Source organism: Carcharodon carcharias, chromosome 34 (genome assembly GCF_017639515.1).
Source record: "Carcharodon carcharias isolate sCarCar2 chromosome 34, sCarCar2.pri, whole genome shotgun sequence".
NCBI lineage: Eukaryota > Metazoa > Chordata > Chondrichthyes > Lamniformes > Lamnidae > Carcharodon > Carcharodon carcharias.
This window is the reverse complement of record NC_054500.1, coordinates 21,875,329-21,894,281: the sequence shown is the minus strand read 5'-3', so window position 1 is coordinate 21,894,281 and position 18,953 is coordinate 21,875,329. Positions and strand designations below refer to the sequence as shown.

General features: G+C 41.6%; 2 protein-coding genes across 5 annotated transcripts in view; one reads left to right on the top strand and one right to left on the bottom strand.

The window, feature by feature from the left end:
• The window catches only part of LOC121272646 (SPARC-related modular calcium-binding protein 1-like), a 76,830-nt gene extending 64,042 nt beyond the window's left edge, over positions 1-12,788 (bottom strand). For both annotated transcript variants that reach the window (XM_041179343.1, XM_041179344.1), the window contains exon 1: positions 12,330-12,788. In XM_041179343.1, coding sequence (XP_041035277.1) covers positions 12,330-12,416 — 87 coding nt within the window. In that variant the 5' untranslated portion in view covers positions 12,417-12,788. The remainder of the gene's footprint in view (positions 1-12,329) is intronic.
• Positions 12,789-12,836: 48 nt separating this feature from the next.
• Positions 12,837-18,953, top strand: part of LOC121272647 (WD repeat-containing protein 92-like) — a 35,257-nt gene continuing 29,140 nt past the window's right edge. The window contains exons 1-2 of one of the 3 annotated variants that reach the window (XM_041179347.1): positions 12,837-12,927; positions 13,165-13,285. The gene's annotated coding sequence lies outside the window, so the exon portion shown is untranslated. Of the gene's footprint in view, positions 12,928-13,164; positions 13,286-13,305; positions 13,344-18,953 lie in introns of those variants that run through there. The other 2 variants (XM_041179348.1, XM_041179349.1) reach the window with 2 other exon arrangements.

Genomic DNA, 18,953 nt, shown 5'->3' with positions numbered 1-18,953 from the left:
AGGGCAGTTTATATTAGACTTGGTATTGTGTAATGTGGCAAGATTAATTAATTACCTCTGAGTAAGCAGCAACCACACCATGATTGAATTTTACATCCAGTTTGTGAGGAAGAAGAGTGGGTCTAAGACCAGTATTTTAAACTTAAATGAGGGCAATATGTGGGCATGAAAGCTGAGCTAGCTGAAGTGAACTGGGATATAAGACTAAGGAATAGATCAACAGAGAAGCAGTGCAGACATTTAAGGAGATATTTCAGAATACTTAGAATAACTATATTCCTACTATACTAACCATTCATGGTTAACTAAAGAAGTTAAAGAAAGCATCAAACTTAAGGAAAAAAACATATAACTGCGCAAAGATGAGTGGCAGGTCAGATGATTGTTCAGAATATAAAGAACAGCAGGGAGTGATGAAAAGGTTAATCAGGAGAAAGAAATTAGAGTAGGAGCAGAAGCTAGCTAAAAATGTAAAAACAGATAGCAAGAGTTTCTACGGATATTTAAAAAGAAAAGAATAACTAAAGTGAGTGTTGGTCCTCTAGGGTTTGACAATGGGGAGTTATTAGTAGACAACAAGGACATGGCAGATGAAATGAACAAATATTTGGCTTCTGTCTTCATTATAGAAGTAGTACTGAGCAAACTGATGGAGCTGCAGGCTGATAAGTCTCTGGGTCATGATGGACTTCAACCTAGTGTCTTAAAAGAGGTGGCAAATGATGTTAATTTTCCAAAATTCACTGGATTCAAAAAGGGAGGGAAGCAGAGAACAGGAAACTATAGGCCAGTGAGCTTGACCTCTGTCGTGGGGATGGTGTTAGAATTGATCACTAAAGAGGTTATAGCTGGGCACTTAGAAAAACTCAAGGTAATCAGGAAGAGCCAGCATGGTTTTATGAAAGGGAAATCATGTTTAACCAATTTACTGGAGTTCTCTGAAGGAGTAACATACACTGTGGATAAAGGGGAACCTGTAGACGTCCTGTACTTGGATTTCCAGAAAGCATTATCAAAGGCCCATCAAAGGTTATTGCGGAAAATAAAAGTTCATGGTATAGGAAGTAACATATTAGCATGGATAGAAGACTGGCTGGCTGGCAGAAAACAGAGAGTATATGACGAGTAGTGTCCCACAGGGGTCTGTGTTTGTGCCTCAATTTTTTACAAGCTATATGAATGACTTAGATGAGGGGAGCAAAGGCATGGTAACTAAATTTGCAGATGACACAAAGATAGATAGGAAAGTATGTTATGAAGAGGACTTAAGGAGGTTGCAGACCGATATAGATAGGCTGAGTGGATGAGTAAAAATTCTGGCAGATGGAGTACAATGTGGGAAAATGTGAAGTTGTTCACTTTGGCAGGAAGAATAAAAAAGCAGGGTATAACTTAAACAGACAGCAACTGCAGAATTCCGAAGTGCAGAGGGATCTAGGTGTTCTCATGCATGAGGCACAAAAAGTTAGTATGCAGGTACAGCAAGTAATTAAGAAGGCTAACCAAATTCTATCCTTTATTATGAGAAGAATTGAACATAAAAGTAAGGACGTTATGCTTCAGTTATATGGGGCATTGGTGGGACCGCATCTCGAATACTGTGTACAGTTTTGGTCCCCTTATTTAAGGAAGAATGTAAATGCATTGGAGGTGGTTCGGAGGAGATTTATTAGATTGATACCTGGAATGAGCGGGTTGTCTTAAACTGGGCTTGTTTCCACTGGAGTTTAGAAGAGTGAGGGGTGACTTGACTGAAGTATATAAGATCCTGAATAGTCTCAACAAGGTGGATGTGGAAAGGACTTTTCCTCTTGTGGGTGACTCCAGAACTAGGGGGCAATGTTTTAAAATTAGGGGTCACCCTTTTTGGACAGAGATGAGGAGAAATTTTTTCTCTCAGAGGGTTGTGCGACTTTGAAACTCTCTGTCTGAGAAGGCGGTGGAGGCGGGGTCACTGAATATTTTTAAGGCAGAGGTAGATAGATCCTTTTTAGCAAGGGGATCAAAAGTTATCAGGAGTAGATGGGAAACACAATCAGATCAGCCATAATCTTATTGAATGGCGGAGCAGACTCAAGAGGCCAACTGGCTTACTTCTGTTCCTATTTCGTATGTTCAAATCCTAATCAAGGAGTTGGCTGAGTTTGACCAGGTTGACAGATGTTGCTGTGGTTTACTGGGTAACATTCACCTTGCCTCAGGGTGAGAAAATTATGCGTTAACGTCCCATTCCAGAGACTTGAGCACAACATCTAGGCCAACACTGCCAGTGCAGTACTGGGGGAGCATGCACTAGTGGAGATTCCATCTTTGGATGAGATGTTAAAACGAGGCCCTGCCTGCCCTCATACATGGACATAAGATATCCCACAAGCACTATTTTGAAGCAGAGCAGGAAAATCCTCCCCCGTGTCCTTGCCAATATTTCTCCTGCAGTCAACAGCTAAAACAGATTATCTGGTCATTATTTCATTGCTGTTTGTGGATCAGTGTTGCACACAAATTGGCTGCTGCATCTCCCCACATTGCAACTCTGAAGTGGCTGTGGGACTGTATCTTGGCAGGAGGTGGTGTCCTCAGTAGAGATGGGGAGAAACTGGGATCACTACATAAATAAAAAAAGGATCCTTTTAAGAGGGAAGTCATTAGCAGGATGCCTTTTAGAGAGGGAATTGACAGCACCTTCTGAGTTAGAGGAGTCCTACCATTTCAACCTTCTCATCTTCAGAACACTTTTCATTGAGGGAGTCACATAATCATATGCATAATTTGTGTCTACACACATTTGTGTGTAGTGTGTGCTTGGATGTAATGTTCTTACACCCTTATGCACATATAGTAATATGCACCATGCACAGACAAACACAAACATACATGCATTCTTACACATTCTCCCAACAAGCTTCTTTAACAGCTCCCACAACGGGAGGGCTTATAAATGCTTCAGATTTGACAAACAACATTGAATTACAAATGGGTATGCAATTGTTAACATTATTAGACTGAGACTAATCTGTTAGAACGATTGAGAGCAAGTGTTGGTGGGAAGGTGCGGGGACAACAGTTGCCTAATCAAACTTTTACTGCAAATTCCATGTCTCAGGGTGTCGGGGCTGATGAATGTGGCTGCGAGACCCATCATACCTCACTGTGAGCCATGTACATAAAAATATCAATAGAGGCTTTATGTGTAAGTTAGTGCGGTGTTTATGTCACTGCTGGGAACAATGCTGAATTCATCTCAGCAACTGTTCAGACACTAAAAAAAATCTGTTAACGTGCAAGTAAATTTAACAAATTAGCTGATTGATGCTTCGGAGTTAGCTGTGCAGCAGCCCTAACAAGCGGAGGTCAAAATATCAGCTACCAAGGGACAGGGTGAACATAACCTTCTGTGTACCTACTGACTGCCTGAGGTCTATTCAAGTGCCAGCAGCCTGTCACTCAACAACATCTGTAATTACTCTGCCATGGAAGGGACTTGTGGGATTAACAAAAAATTAAATCATTTTTTTCCAAAATAAATTGTGAAATAGGGCACAGGGGATTCACACCCTTCAAGCATAACATGAGTAGTGTTTTTGTAACATAGCAGCCAAGCCAGCCTCTGGAGCAGAGCCTAATTCCATAAAGGTTGTGACTCAGAACTTCAGCCTGGTGTCAAACCTGAGAAATTACAATTCTGCTCCTGCGGAGCACAGAGCCTCAATGTTAGAAGCGTTTAGGCAATTAAAAAATAAATAAGTAGTCTTTTAAAAAAAAAATAAGTACTTACAGTAGCTGTGTATGAAGCTTATTTGAGCTCTCGGCTAGAGTGACAGGCTTTATTGATGGCACATTCTTTTTTTTTCAAAAGGAGCCCTGAATTACTGAAGTATACTGGAGCAGAGCACTGAGCTCCTACCATAAATACTGATCTGAACAAGATTGGACATTTCTTGTGTCAGCGTGGCTCAGTGGGTAACATGCTCAACTCTGAGTGAGAATCTTGTGGGTTCAATCCCCACTGCACAGTGTGCACTTGATCTAGTTCTGTACTTCTAGCACTGGACTGTGGGAGTGTTGCACTATCAGAGATGCTGTCTTTCAGAAGAGATGTTCAACATAAGCTTCTTCTGCCCCCTCTGGTAGACGTATAAGATCCCACAGCACTATCTCAAACAAGAACAGGAGCATTCTCGCAGGTGTCCTGGCCATTATTTATCCTTCAATCCACATCACTAAAACAGATTATTTGGTCATTATCATATTGCCTTTAGTGGGAGTTTGTGCAAATTGGTTGTTGTGTTTTGCAACATTAAAACAGTGACTACACTTCAAAAGTACTCCATTGGTTGTAAAGCACTTTGGGACATTGTGAAATTATGAAAGCTGCTGTGTAAATGCAAGTCTCTTTCTTTTGTGGCTGAAATTGAATGTGGGCAACAGGGGCCTTCTCTGGGGTTTTGGACCCCGGGGGTGGAAATCTCACTTGTTGAGAGTTGCTGGCCAATCAGAGGCTGGAGTGGCTTTCAGCACGGCCACCCTAATGTCCACAACACCAGGTCCCTCGACCAAGCACTGAGTGCCAGTGAACAAGGGATACCGCTATTCCGAGGCATGGTGGCCTTCAGGAGGCACAGTAGAGCCGTACGACTCCCATTTTATTCCTGAACCACCATTAAATTCTGGTGGTCTCAAGGATAATTGGTGTCAATTAGTTCATTAATGAACCTGATTGACATACTGCCATGAGCGGGCGAGTCAATTGCATCAGCCCCTTCCCACCTCTGACTTAACCGTGAAAGGTTTTCTCCCTGTCTGAATATGGCCTGATTAAGTGGGCCTGGCTGCCATGTTTCCCATCGTATCGGGCTAGATTGAATTCCTCCCCGTGTCTCTGGCTGGAACTAAATGGAGGGACAGAGGAGTGGGCATCTTATATACTGGTGTGACGCCTTGGGATGTTAGGTGGTTGTGAAAGATGCTACATAAGAGAAAATTCATCCTCACTGCTTTACATAGTCCAGCAGGATTGGATTCAGAGCATTATGGCAAAGAGTCAATAAACAAAATGGCCTCCTTCTATGGGTCATATCTCCCTCCAGGCTGGGTTCTCTCCTAGTGCAGTGGTTTCCCTTAAGATTGTGCAACCAGCTGCACCAGTGCTAATCCTGTAGCCATTCCTCACCTTGCTGTAAGGTTGAAGTGGCAACTTTCCCCTCCCGATTTCAGTTCAGCCTCCTTTTGCTGATTTAAAAGTCAGAGATAGAAGGGATTTAAATCTGGAAGCAGACACATTCCAACTAAATTATGCCAATGCTGGAGGAGTGGATAGGAATGAGCTGGTTGAAAGGAGAGAATCAAGAACAAATGGGCCCCAGAGATGAATCGTAGCAGAAAGAAGTTTTGTAATGTTAGCCCTGCTTGTGGAGGATGGGGGTCTTGTGTGATGTCACTTTACATGTAGATCACCTTGTAAGAAAGGTGCAAGTTGAAATCCTGTGTCATGCTTCACAGTGAGATCCCCAATTATAACTATCCAGCTGAGGAGGAGGATATGGTTGATTTTGCAGCATTTGCCTTAAAGAAGGAAGATTGAAAAGATAATTGTTCCCTGACCCTACATTATTCAAAAGCCAGTGGGAAGGCGTTTTGATAATAATAGTCTGAAAGCAAATCAGCCTGGCTATGAGATGTGACACAAAAGAAACTTTGTTTTATAACTTTTCCCACCATTCCCCTCTCTGATGTTTTTTCTCCCCTTCCCCTTCATGTTTTAAACCCTGTTATGATGTAGTTCCAATGGGCTGGGTAGTATTCCCAAGTAGCCATTCTTCTTGTGTGAGCCTAGATGTACATCTGTTCATATTCAAAACAGGGGTCTATCAGAAAATCACGTTCAGCCAGATTTCACTGCCCACTTCCAATTCACCAGAGAGAAATAGCCTCAGACTATCTAGATCCAATTGAATTTCATTCATTTAATCCTGTTACACAATCATTTAAAAAGCAAGCATCACCATCAAAGACTCTAATAGCAAGTTAAGTGGTTCCAATATACTCTGATCAATTTTCATATTTTCATCTCTTTGGTGGTCTATATTGGTTGAATTTCTAATGGAAATTATTCCTTCTTCAGTGCAGTTCAACATTATTTTGATGTGAATGAGGTTGTCTGCAGCAGCCAAGAGTCAACGTTGACACTGGTGAGACAAAGATAGTGACTGGCATCACAAGCCCAAAAAAGAACCAGACTTTGTGGAGATTTCAATGGAAAATTACAGGCATATGTGTGGATGGATTCCTGGAGGGGCGGGGGGGGGAGATGGTGAGGAATGGGGAGGCAGGGTGGTGGAATGAAAGGGAAAACAGCAACAGCAAGATAGAGATACACATTGTTCAGTAACACCTGGGAATGAGCGTAAGTGAAGAAAGTCAACCAGGTTCTACAACTGACTCAGATTCTGGGATTCATTGGGTTGACAATCTGGTGGTCACAAATTAGGACTTGAAAAAGAGATGAAAAGAAATCTAGCTGAAGGAACAAGGTCCATTGTGCTGGGGACTTCCCAAGTGATATGAAAACTATATTTACCTCGTTGGAGAGTGGGAGGTCAGGGACTCAAAGTCCCAACAGACCTCAGAGTTTCTGTGCATGTGCAGACTGGAAGCAAGCTGCACATGTGCAGTTCTGCCTTTTTTAAGTTCTTTGGGCCAAGGACCACCCAGCATGCCTGTGCATGAAGAAAAACAGCGCAAAAACTTAGATCATGTGACCAGGAGCAGAAGCACCTCCAAATCCTTTGCAAAGCTACATCTGCACAGGGAGACAGAGGAATCTGTTGGCTCTGAGGTTTTAGGGTGAACTTTGGAAGTTGCTAGCAGTCTGGGACCACACCAAAAAAAACCTACTTGCTTCAGCACCAATTCAGCACCAGGAGATGCAGCGGAATGGCTCGTATGGGAAACTGAAGTATAACGTTGGTTCAGCAGTGATGCTGTTCTGAGATTAAGGCTAAAGCACATTAGGGGAAGCTTTACCTACAGTGAGCTGTGTCATATCTGACCTTGTGAGTTCTTGGCAATGACGGTGTTTGTAATGAGAAAGGATTCCATATTCCATCTTAATAAAAAGGAAATCTAATCATGGGATCCCTTTAAGGAGATATCTTGAGGAGAGGGAGAGCACACACAACTCCATTTGAGATAACATCATGAAGCTCTACTTCAGCAAACCCATGAGTGGAAACAATGAGTTATTACAGGATTTAGAGTTCTAAACAAAGCAAGGAAATTCCATCCACCCCTCGGTGCCTCCCCCCACCTCCCACAACCCCACCCTCACCACATCCCATTTTCTTGGCTCAGCACTCATTCTGTCTGCAAGGCAAACTCCACCAGAGTTTCCACTATCAGAAAGGAAACCTCTGATGGAGGACTACATCCTAGCCATGGGAGTGCTGCACTAGAGGAGCTAATGAGGAACCTGAAGGGGCCAGAGCAGACTGAAGATGGTTGCATTCCCTACTGAAGTCCTTGGCCAAAGTCCAGCCCCTCAGAGGTAAATTCTGAGCCTGACTTGGTGGGATAGGTGGTTGCTACAAGGCCCTGTGCCTCTCCTGGGGAATCTTGAGACATTTCGTTGCTTCATGGGACTATACCCACTTTCCATGTAGCCATGCTGGAAATCAACAGTAAGTGGAGCAAATGAGCATGAAATTCTCTGGGCTATTTGCATACAGGGGACAAGGAAGGAACAGCCAGTTCCAGCAGATACAGGGTGTGAGAAATCCCATTTGTAATGGCACAAAGTCTCACTGCCTGAATTTTCCCTCATTCCCAGCTGGGATCATAGCAGGCGGGATCACAAAGTATTACTCCCAAAATTGTACCTCTTAACTGCTAGTACCTAACCAGCAGTGTACAAAAAACAAAAGCATGCAAACACTAATAATTAATTTTCCTAAGAATAGAATGTAGGTTGCTATATTCAAAGTGTTTATGTAATGTTATATGAAATTTAAAACAACGCTAAATTTCAAAACGTTTTTGTACTTTACCTCTAGACCTGCATTTATTATTTGTTTCAACCCAGAACTCGGAAAATGTGGAAATGAAAATCTTCTCTTGCCAGATTATCACCCAGGAAAGGTGAAAATTACCCTCATCATGTTAATTTTAACAAACGATAGGATGTCTGTCACATCCACATTGCTGGGTAGTTGCTTTATTAATGTGAGATATATTTTCATGCAGAGGCGCGACGTAGAATTATGTGAAAGCAGTGGAGAATAATGTTGTGCAGGGTGTGAAACCAATGTTCAACCCAATCCGTTCAGTCTCCCGATAGGCAGCTCAGGTTAAAATGATCTCCCTGGACCTGCTGGTGTCACAAGTCATTTTAAAGCACAGGCATTGCTTTTCATTTCTTAAATGTAAAATTTCTTGTATTTGTTCAAGACAGGCAAGAGCAATGGACTCCTGAATAAAACACTAACATCTCACAGTTCTATTTGCAGTAGACACTCTGACAATTATACGTACTCTAGTGGCCAATTTATATTATGCTACTGCAATACTCAATCCTTGCTGCTAGATGTCACTAGTCATTTTATACTGTGCTGTCCTGACATCTACTGGTAAAGATCAGATTCTACAGCAAAGCAATGCTGAAAAATATATTTTTTTAAATGAACACATTGAAACCTCAAATACTTTTCATAATTGGAGGAAACTTCCTACTGATAATGAACATAATAATGAAGATGCTACAAATCTCCTTTTAACAAGTCTTTTACATGAACTTCACTAACATCTCAGTTCAAACTCAAACTGGAAGTTTAAAAAATATAAGTGCTGGCAGCTCACATCTGCTGCTGATCCCTTGATTGGACAGCCACTCACAAACACAGATATTCTCGCCTAACCACACACACATCCACAACTACCCATTGCACCCACAGACACACACATTCTCCTTAGCACAAATACACACATCAAGTTACATTTAAACTCCTTAAGGAATAAATTTGCAATCTCAATTGGAGTGACACATTTTCCATGTTAGGTCATGTTAACAACAACTTGTATTTAATTACATCATACCAACCTCAACAGGTGAAAAGGATGAGGGGAAAAAATATGAAATTCCATATCTAAAGAAGCAGTCCTTATGGATAAAAATGTTGGCAAACATTTTTCAATTTGTTTGCAAACATCTGATGTCATTCTATAAATTCTACTGGAATGCATCACTGCTTCATGACATGACAGCAACTAAAATTACTAGCGAAGGAGGGGCTTGTAGGTTCCTAGCCTTTTCTCACAATGATCAAAGCTTAGTTGAAAAGCAACTCAATTCTAATGGCCCCTGCAGTCAAAACGAGCCACCAGTTTCTATGTTTTGTTTAGTTTTAAAGCCCATCTCACCACCTGAAAGTGGTACCATTCCTCAAGTAACACAGGATGGTTATCTCCTAATAAATAACTCGGTAATTTAAAGAAAATGCATTAAAAATTTATTCAATTTTTCACAGTGAAGGCACTTTTTGGAAATGCCTGATATAACTGATTTTCTTCACCTCCACTCTTCAGCTCCGAGTCCCACCATAGCTATTTATGGAAGAAGGTCATTCATCCCACTTTAGTTCTTCACCAGAACTAATCCCATTGTCTCTCTCTCCCACTGTCTCGCTCCCACTGTCTCTCTCTCATCGCTATGGTTCAAACGTTTGTGCAATTTTCTCACCTGAAAAAAGGGGCAATGGTTCCTCCCTCAACCAACCCCTGTGGCAAATACATTTGATGTTCCAACAACCATCTGTGTAAAGAAATTTCTCCTAATCTCTCCCTACCAACCACAGAAGTAGAATTTGGGATGACACAACATGGAGATAAACGATGTAGGTCTGCCATCTGCTGTGACAACGTAAGCCTTGGTCATCTTTTCATGGCTGGTATACTGCATCTTTGTAACAAGAATGACTCACACAAGCAATGGTGCACTGAATTTTGCATCATCGTATCACAGGATTAGACAAATAACAGCAAATCATATGATTAAGGAACGGCTGTCTAGGTTAATGTAACAAAATAATTGCACCCCATAATTAATCCATTCTCTGCACTCCCCTGGCAAATTTACCAATTTTAAGATTCTCCCCCTTTCAATAGGGAAAAGAGAAAGACTTGCATTTATATAGCGCTTTTCACAACCACTGGACATCTCAGAGCACTTCACAGCCAATGAAGTACTTCTGGAGTGTAGTCACTGTTGTAATGTAGAAAAAAAACTTAGCCTTCAAGAAATAAAGTTAATCTAAAAGTATCTCCAACTTAGAGATGTAATTTGAAATAGAATTGCTGGGGGATCTTGCACTCAGAGGGAGGGGTAGAGATGACAAGTGTGAAGGGGGGAACTTTTTGACACCCAAATGTCACAGCAGACCTTCAGATAGGTGAGGCTGGGATAGTGGGGGCATGATAGATAAGTTTAAATTTAATTTACTGTCATATTGATCACTATATAGTGAACTACCATATATAAAATAAAACAATATGGTTGACTCTTAACTGCCCTCTAAATAGCCTAGCAAGCCACTCTAGGGCAATTAGGGATGGGCAACAAATGCTGGCCTTGCCAGTGACACCCGCATCCCATGAAATAATATTTTTTTAAAAAAAAACGTGTTTCAAGAGAAAAGACTGGTTAGAATCATGGGGGACAGAAGGAGGCTATTCGATCTTTGGTGTTTATGCTCTTTGAGCTATCCAATTTGTTCCACTCCTCTGCTCTATATCCTCAGTTCTGCATTTTTTCTCATTTCCAAGTATATATCAAATTTCCTTTTGAAAGTAACTGCTGACTTTGTTTCCACCACACTTTCAGACAGTGCATTCCAGATCATAACAACTGACAGTATAAAAAATGTTTTGCTCATCTCCCCTGGCTCGTGGCCTTTTAGTTTGTAACCCTTCATCCAAACTCAGTTCTGTCTATTTTTCCCCGCCGGATGATGACTGACCTGCTGTTTATTGTCAGGAAGTGCAACGCCTGCGCGCCTTTAACAGGTTCACTTTCACCTTTAACTTTCTCCTTTAACAGGCTGACTTTCATCTTTAACTTTCCCCTTTAACAGGTTTGACAGGTTGACTTTCACCTTTAACTTTCCCCTTTAACAGGTTGACTTTCACCTTTAACTTTCCCCTTTAACAGGTTTGACAGGTTGACTTTCACCTTTAACTTTCCCTTTTAACAGGTTTGACAGGTTGAATTTCACCTTTAACTTTCCCCTTTAACAGGTTTGACAGGTTGACTTTCACCTTTAACTTTCCCCTTTAACAGGTTGACTTTCACCTTTAACTTTCCCCTTTAAGAGGTTAACAGGTTCCTGACATCGCAACCTGGTGAATCAAACTGCGACCTCTAGGGGAAATTTTCACAAACCAGAGATAATCCGTTACAATCACAGGTTGCTGTGTCTATTTAAGGAAAATTATAAGAAATTGGATAAATGTAGCTTCTGCTTCGTGACGAAATTATTTAAAAAGACATGAATCATTTGCCAAATTAGCAAAGCTTCCTTCATTATTGGTTTGGAGCAGTTTTGCTGAATTGCACCTTGTGAATATGTTCAGATAGAGGGCAAGGGTGAGCGTCGCTCGTCATCCAAGAGGTTTCCCTGCTGATCCTGACTCACCCCGCGCTGAATAACCGGGGCAAGAGGAACACAAGCAATTTTAACACAAGGCACAGCAGCGGCTGAAATCCTCTCCACCTGAAACTCCGCAATGTGAATGTGTGGAAACCCCGCAACTGAGCGCAAAATACCCCCAGGTGCCCCACTGGATCTCAAAAAATATCCCTAAACGCAAGCACAAGTCAAAGGAGAAATGGAAAAGTATTAAATAATTCCAATGCACTTGCTGTATTCAGTTTTACCCTGTGAAACATGGATTCACTATGTTTTCAATAGAACGGTCTCTATGGGAATTATTTCCTGTAGTTAAACGTTATAGAACCCTCCAGCTTTAAAAAAATAAATGCCCGATATTAAGTGTTTATAAATGTTAATATTTATAAATGCCTACATAGGAAGTCATAGTGCTTCAGTTAGTTCCTTACATTTGGCATAGTTCTGTGGCGTGTTAACGATTTGTATCCGTGCAAATTCTGCCCAACTGCGTTGGGAGAAAAGTTGCCTTAAAACTGATTTTAAGTTGCCAGAACAGTATTTTTAAAAAAAAGTAATAAGAGTTCTTTTACTGCTCTGATGGGTTTAAAATGAAGAAACTCAGAAGAAGCTCGCAAACGAAGTCTCCCAGCTCCTTTCGAGTGCGCCGCTTACCAGGGTCCTATCGAACCGATGGGGTTTGGAAGGTGCGGAGAAGCCAAACAGTTCGATGGTCAGGAGGATGAGAGAGAGAGGCGACATCCCGCAGCACTTTGGATGGAGAGAGAGAGAGAGACAGATTCCGGAAAAGGCTGTTCAGATGGTGTCAGTTCCCACGATAAGAAGTTCCTCGCCTTGTCAGCGTGTGTGAAGTTTTGCTATTACTCGTTACAATAATAAATCACCGCCCGTCAGTGGGGGGGCATACGGACCTGAATTATCTTTCTTTCCTTGAATGCTGGTTGTCCAGCTGAGGCTCTCCTTGCAGCCCCTGGTGACTTTGCTTTGCCTTTCCGCACTCGGAGCTCTCGCTCAGGATGATCGCTGCCACTTTTAACGGGACTGTTTGGGACCAGTCGACCCACGTGGAAACGGAGTAAATCCACCCACTTCGGCCCCAGCCCCGCCTCCCATTGTCTGTAAACCCTGCCCACCAGCCTATTTTAAATTCTGTTCCTTTCCGGGTAAACCCCGTCTATTGAATGGATGCAGCAGAAGCCTTCTTCCACGTGCAGCCGAGCATTTGAGTCTGATTTCCTTACAACACTGTAAGGTTCGACCTTTTCTTGTTCCCAATCATACAGTTCAACGTTCATGTTTATCCTCTAACGCAATATCAACCAAGAGATAATGCCTTGCATTCATATGGCGCTGTTCACATCATCTGTAGGTTCCTAGGCACCCCACAGCGCATGAATCATTCTGTGGATAGGAATGCACACTACTCTTCAAAAATAAAAGAGACGAGACACCGGATTTATTTATTTTTTTTTTACTTGTGCCCGAACAGACTGCTGAGGCCTCGGTATAACATCTCACTCGAGGGGACGTCACATTAGGTTGCGAGCTGCACCTGTAATCTTCCGACGCCTTGGTAACAGTGCTGCCACTGAGCCAAGCTGATACTTGAGGTAAAGGATTCCACGTTTCTTGATTCTACGTCTGCCTTTTAGTTGAATGCAGTGAGAGGTAAGTGAAAGGGATTTCGTCTGATATGTCCTTACTGAGCTCTGCTTAGCCTCTCCACCAGCCTGTCTGGTGCCCTACTTCCCCAGTATCAACTCGTGTACCCAGTTGAGATGATGCCTTGATTGAATAATGGACTGCACCTTGAGTTCTTGGATATAAATTTCAGTCTGAAGCTCCAAGGTTTGAGGGCTTACAGTCTGATGTTAAATAACATTGATCTAATTCTATACTCTATAGCACATAAAACACTACTCCTTATTCCAACCTCTGCCCAGGAAGAACTGCCATAAAACTGGGAAGTCTGCATGTTGAAAATTGTCAGCACATGCCTCAACACTCCTTGTCCCAGCGTGTAGATGCATCAATCTTTCACACCACCTGCATTCGTTTATTTTTAATCTTTATACTCATCTTTTATAAATTGGGTTATAAAAGGCTTGCTCTAGGGTTAAAGAACCTCAGCCAATGTTTCCACCTTGACAGGCTGGGCTTATTCAACCAGCCTTCCTGTTGTCTAAAAAAAAGACCTACATTTCTACTATGCCCCTCACAATCTCAGGATGTTACAAAGTACTTTGCAACCAATGAGCTACTTTTGAAATCTGGGCCCAGATCTTCATGCCTCCATCCATGTCAGAATGGAGGTGGGCAGGCTTTAAAAGTGGTGGGCAGGACCCAGTTCCAGGATTGCTGTCCCTATTCCCATTTCCAGCAATTTTGGCCAGCACAGAATAAGGGTGCAGATAGTCAGCCCATACCTCCCATTTTGCCAGCTCCATCAAGGGCTGGATATTTCAAACTCCAGCCCCCTCAGAATTTTGATGGAATCAGGGCCTTTCCATTAGTAGATATAGATCATGGTACCTCAGAGGATTCGTTAACCGCAAGGGAACCCTAGTCCAATTGTTCCCTTTGGCAACAAAAAAGCAGCCACTTAACATTCCCTTTGAAATACATTGCCCCTCTTACCTTCTCAAAAAGCTGCCAATCAATCATAGCCATTATCAATGTTAGAAGCTTCCATCCACTTCAGAGCTCTTAATCTTGTCTAAATAAATACACAGGCATTGAAAAATGCAATAGAAAGATCAAGCTATTAAAAGTTAATAGAAATGTCAATCAAGGAAAGCTTGCACTCTTCTCTGCAGCTGTGTCAATATTACATGCTGGGTTAACTGCATTAGTCATTCTTGAGCTCAGCCAGGCATTCACAATGAGGCCATCTGGCAACTGTATCAGCAAAAGCAGCTGAACGGATGTTCAGATATCTGATTTTCCAGATCTGAAGGCATGGAGGAGCATGGATGATATGGGGATGCATGGAGGCAGTATGGATGGTATGGAGGGTAAGGAAGGAACATGGGAGACATTGGAGCATTGGGGATGTGGAGGTGAGGGGGGTGATGGCTTGAGGGGCTGACCATCATGATTATATCATGCCTCAATAAATGTAGGCAGGCTTTCTAGCCTGCTGGCTTCACCATCTGCCCACCTCCATTGCTGCCTTGGGCATTCCTCCAGAGGTGGTGGGCCTAACTCCAACTCACCCTGCCTCCCCACAATGAAAATATGACAGGCAGGGGTTGCATTAATGGAGATGGGTTTGTGGGGTTGAGATCTTTCCTGACTCACACTTTCCATCTCCTTCATGAAGATTCAGCCTCTAGTCACTGTTGTAATGTGGAAAACTTGGCAGTCAATTTTCACACAGGAAGCTTCCATGAACAGCAATGAGAAAAATGACCAGATAATCTTTTTTAATAATGTTATTAGTTGAAAAATAAGTATTAACCAGAATTCCAAGCTGTACTTCAGAATAGTGTCATGAGGTCTTGGTCCACCCAAGAGGGTTTAACATCTCATCTGAAAGACAGCATCTCTGATAGTGTAGTGCTGTTTCAGTATTGTGCTGGAGGTCAGCCTAGATTTTGTGTTAAGTCTCATGGAGATGATATAAAGGTGACCACAGCATAAAGAATTGTACCTATTGGAGGCCAGAAAAAAGCAGAAATTGACTGCAGATTCAGCCCCAAGTGGGCTCCAAGCATGGGAAATGAGAAGAACAAGGCCATGTCTGTTGTGCATTCTCAACATCAACTTGTTGCATAAAGAAATACACATCTTGTCATAATGATTATCAATGTTGTCATGACAATTGATATTCAGAATATTTCAAAGAAACTCAAATACAGTAAATTACATAAAAACGTGGGCACTGTTATGCAGGAACATAGGAACAGAAGGAGCCCACTCAGTCCCTCAAGCATGTTCTGCCATTTAATTGGATCATGACTGATCAATGTCTTGACTCCATCTTTTGCATCTCAATTAGTTCACCACTTAATCTCTTAAATCAAAGAAATACAACTTTGACCAGGGTCTATGAACCCCTGTCCACCTAATTTAACACTTTTAGCCTCATTCATCATTCTGGTGAATCTGCACTGCAGCCCTTCCAAAACTAATATGTCCTTCCTGAGGTGTGGTGCTCAGAACTAAACACATTACTGTAAATAAGGGTTAACCAGGTCTTTTTATAGCTGTGATGAACTTCCAACCCTTTGTAACCCCGCTTGGGATAAAGGCCAGCATTTTGTTAAATTATATTTGTACCTTATACACACTTTTAGTGATTTCTGTATTGGACCTCTAAATCCCTCAGCTTCTTCACAGTTTATAGCTTTTCACCATATAGAAAATATTGAGCTCTGTTTTTCTTTCTTCCCTATCTTTGATGCTAATCAAACACAATTCCAAGAGTTAAAGATAAATTCCCTTGCTCCCTTCTGTATTTGCAGCGAGCCAGATGCTACCTTCAGTTTTCTAAGGAAACTTGTAGAAAAAAAACCCATAAATGTCACAAGTTTCGTGAAGAAAAAAATGAGAAACAGTGGCCTGAAATAAGTTGATTGAAGTAAATAAGTTGGATCCCTTTGAAGTCAAGTTGACTTCCAGATGTCAGCTGGTGATTGAAATTCAGTAGTGGAGTGGTTATGCTACTGGATTAATAATTTAGAGCATTTGAGTTCAAACCCCATCACTTGGCTGAGCACAAAAATCAAGGCTAACACCAATGAAGTACTGAACAAATGCTGAACTGTCGGAGGTGCTGTCATTTGGGTGAGATGTTAGTGGTCCCTTTCTGTCTTCTCAGATTGTCATAAAAGATCACCTGGCACTATTTCAATGAAGAGCAGGGGAGTTATCCCTGGTGTCCTGGCTAATATTTATTCCTTAACTAACATCACAAAAAAAGGGTAATATGGTCATTATTGCATAGCTGTTTATAGGAGCGTGCTCAGCACCAATTGGCTGCTGCATTTCCTACATTTCAACAATGACAACACTTCAAAAGTACTTCATTAGCTGTAAAGTGTTTTGAGATGTCTGGTAGCCATTAAAGGCACTATAGAATTGCATTCCTTTCTTTAATAACAGTTTGAGAATTGGAATTCAATTTTAAAAATCTTGAGTTAAGAAGTTGGTTACAGTAATGGTCACCATGAAGTTGTTGAATTGTTACACAAACCCAGCTGGTTCAACTGATGCCCTTTCCTAATTCGGCTTATACAGGTCTCCAGTCTCACACCTGTTAATTGTTTTTTTGCAAAAATATACTTTATTCATAAAGCTGCTTGTAGTTAAAGAAGACCCACCACCACCTTCTCAGGGTAACAAGGCATGGGTAACTAATACCAGTCTTGCCTTGTCCTGAATTGAAAAAGAAATTTGATGACTTCACCTTCTTCAATGCCTAAAGAAAGACTTGTGCTTACATAACACCTGATCACATCACTCAGAAATCTCTCAAATTACTTAATATTACAATGTATTACAGTGAACTGAAGTGTATAGGATACCTCATTCAGGCAATAGATGTGTCGATTTGCATGCAGCAAGATTCCACAAACAGCACTGAAGTGAAAAGAAAGACTTGTATTTATATAGCACCTTTCATGGCTTCAGGACATCCCAAAGTGCTTCCTGTGCAATTAAGTACTTTTTTGAAGTGCAGTCACTGTTGAAATGTAGGAAACACAGCAGCCAATTTGGACACTGCAAGCTCCCACAAACAGCAATGTGAGAATGACCAGATAATCTGTATTTTTTTGTGATGTTGATTGAGGGATAAATATTGGCCAGGACACCAGTGATAATTTCCCCGTTCTTTTTCAAAATAGTATCATAGGATCTTTTATATCCACCATTGAGGGCACATAGGCGATAGCGTCTGACAGTGCAACACTCCCTCAATACTGAACTGAGAACATCAGCCTAGGTTTTATTGCTGACGTAAGACAAATTGCATTCAAGAACTTGAACAGTCCTTCACAAGCTCAGATTTTTTCCAAGCTTAGAACTAACCGAGGTTTGAAAGCTCCAAGCATCTTTAGGATCAATTTAGACTCAGTGGAATAGTATAAAACAGGTGATAAGAAATCAGCAGCCTGTTTTACGTCTCTCCCATTTTAAAAATTTCCATTTGGTTGAACTGGGTCCACATCTAGCTGCTAGCTAGTTTTACTTTCCCTCCAATGACGCTGACTGATCTGTTGGGCGTTTCCAGCATTTTCTGTTTTTTCAGACCCCCCAGCATTTGCAGTATTTTGGTTTTTGCCAACACTAGTCCTCTTGATGGACGCAAGAAGAAATACTGGGTGAATTGGCAGCAATTTTAAATCATTTCATCCCAAAGAGAAAAAGGAAATCGCCGAAGCAAGCAGAACATATTAGTTACCTTGGTGAGGATAAACTTTCAGACGTATAACCTGTGCAGTAAACAGCAGTGAGTCATGTCGAGCTTAATCCAATCCCACCCAGGGTCCTGTGAAAGGCATCATTACCTTGGCGGGAATCTGACTCATTACAATTTCCATCTGCTAACCAGAAATACTCATCCTTTTGGTATCCAATTATTTTTGGAATTAATATACTGCCCTTGGTAGTGTAGGCTCTGCCAATCTAGTAACAACATGTGTGGTCAATGGAACTTTTCATTGCTTACTTAAGTTATAACCAGTCAGAGTCCCCTTGCATCAATGCATGGGCAGCAAGACCAAGTGTGGTCGTCAGGTGGTGAGGGGGCGAGAGGACAGGAATAATTGAAGCAGGGCATACAAAAATAATTCAGTCTCAATTTTAAAGTTATACGTTCTGCCCTTACTTGTGTTTATGAGGCTTCTTAAAAAATTTACAGTTAAATAATAAAGCTTAGGGCAGAGACATGACTTGGTTGGACCACAGGTGTTTCACTGCAGTAGAGATTAAGGAGCCAGGAGATGTAAAACTGAGGTTCTACAGCCCCATCATTGACAGAAGGGTCACTAACCGGAGAATTACAAATTTAACGTAATTGGCAAAAGAACAGAGGGGGAGGGAGATGAGGATTTTTTTTTTAACACAGCCATTTGTTGTGATGTGGAAGTGCACTGGCCAAAAAGATAGTGATAACAGATTTGATAGTAACTTTCAAAAGAGAATTGGATAAATACTTGGCAAGGGAAAGAAATTGCAGGGCTGTGGGGAAAGAGCAGGGAGAGTGGGACTAATTGGATAGCTCTTTCAAAGAGCAGGCAGAGGCAGAATGGGCTGAATGGCCTCCTACTTCAT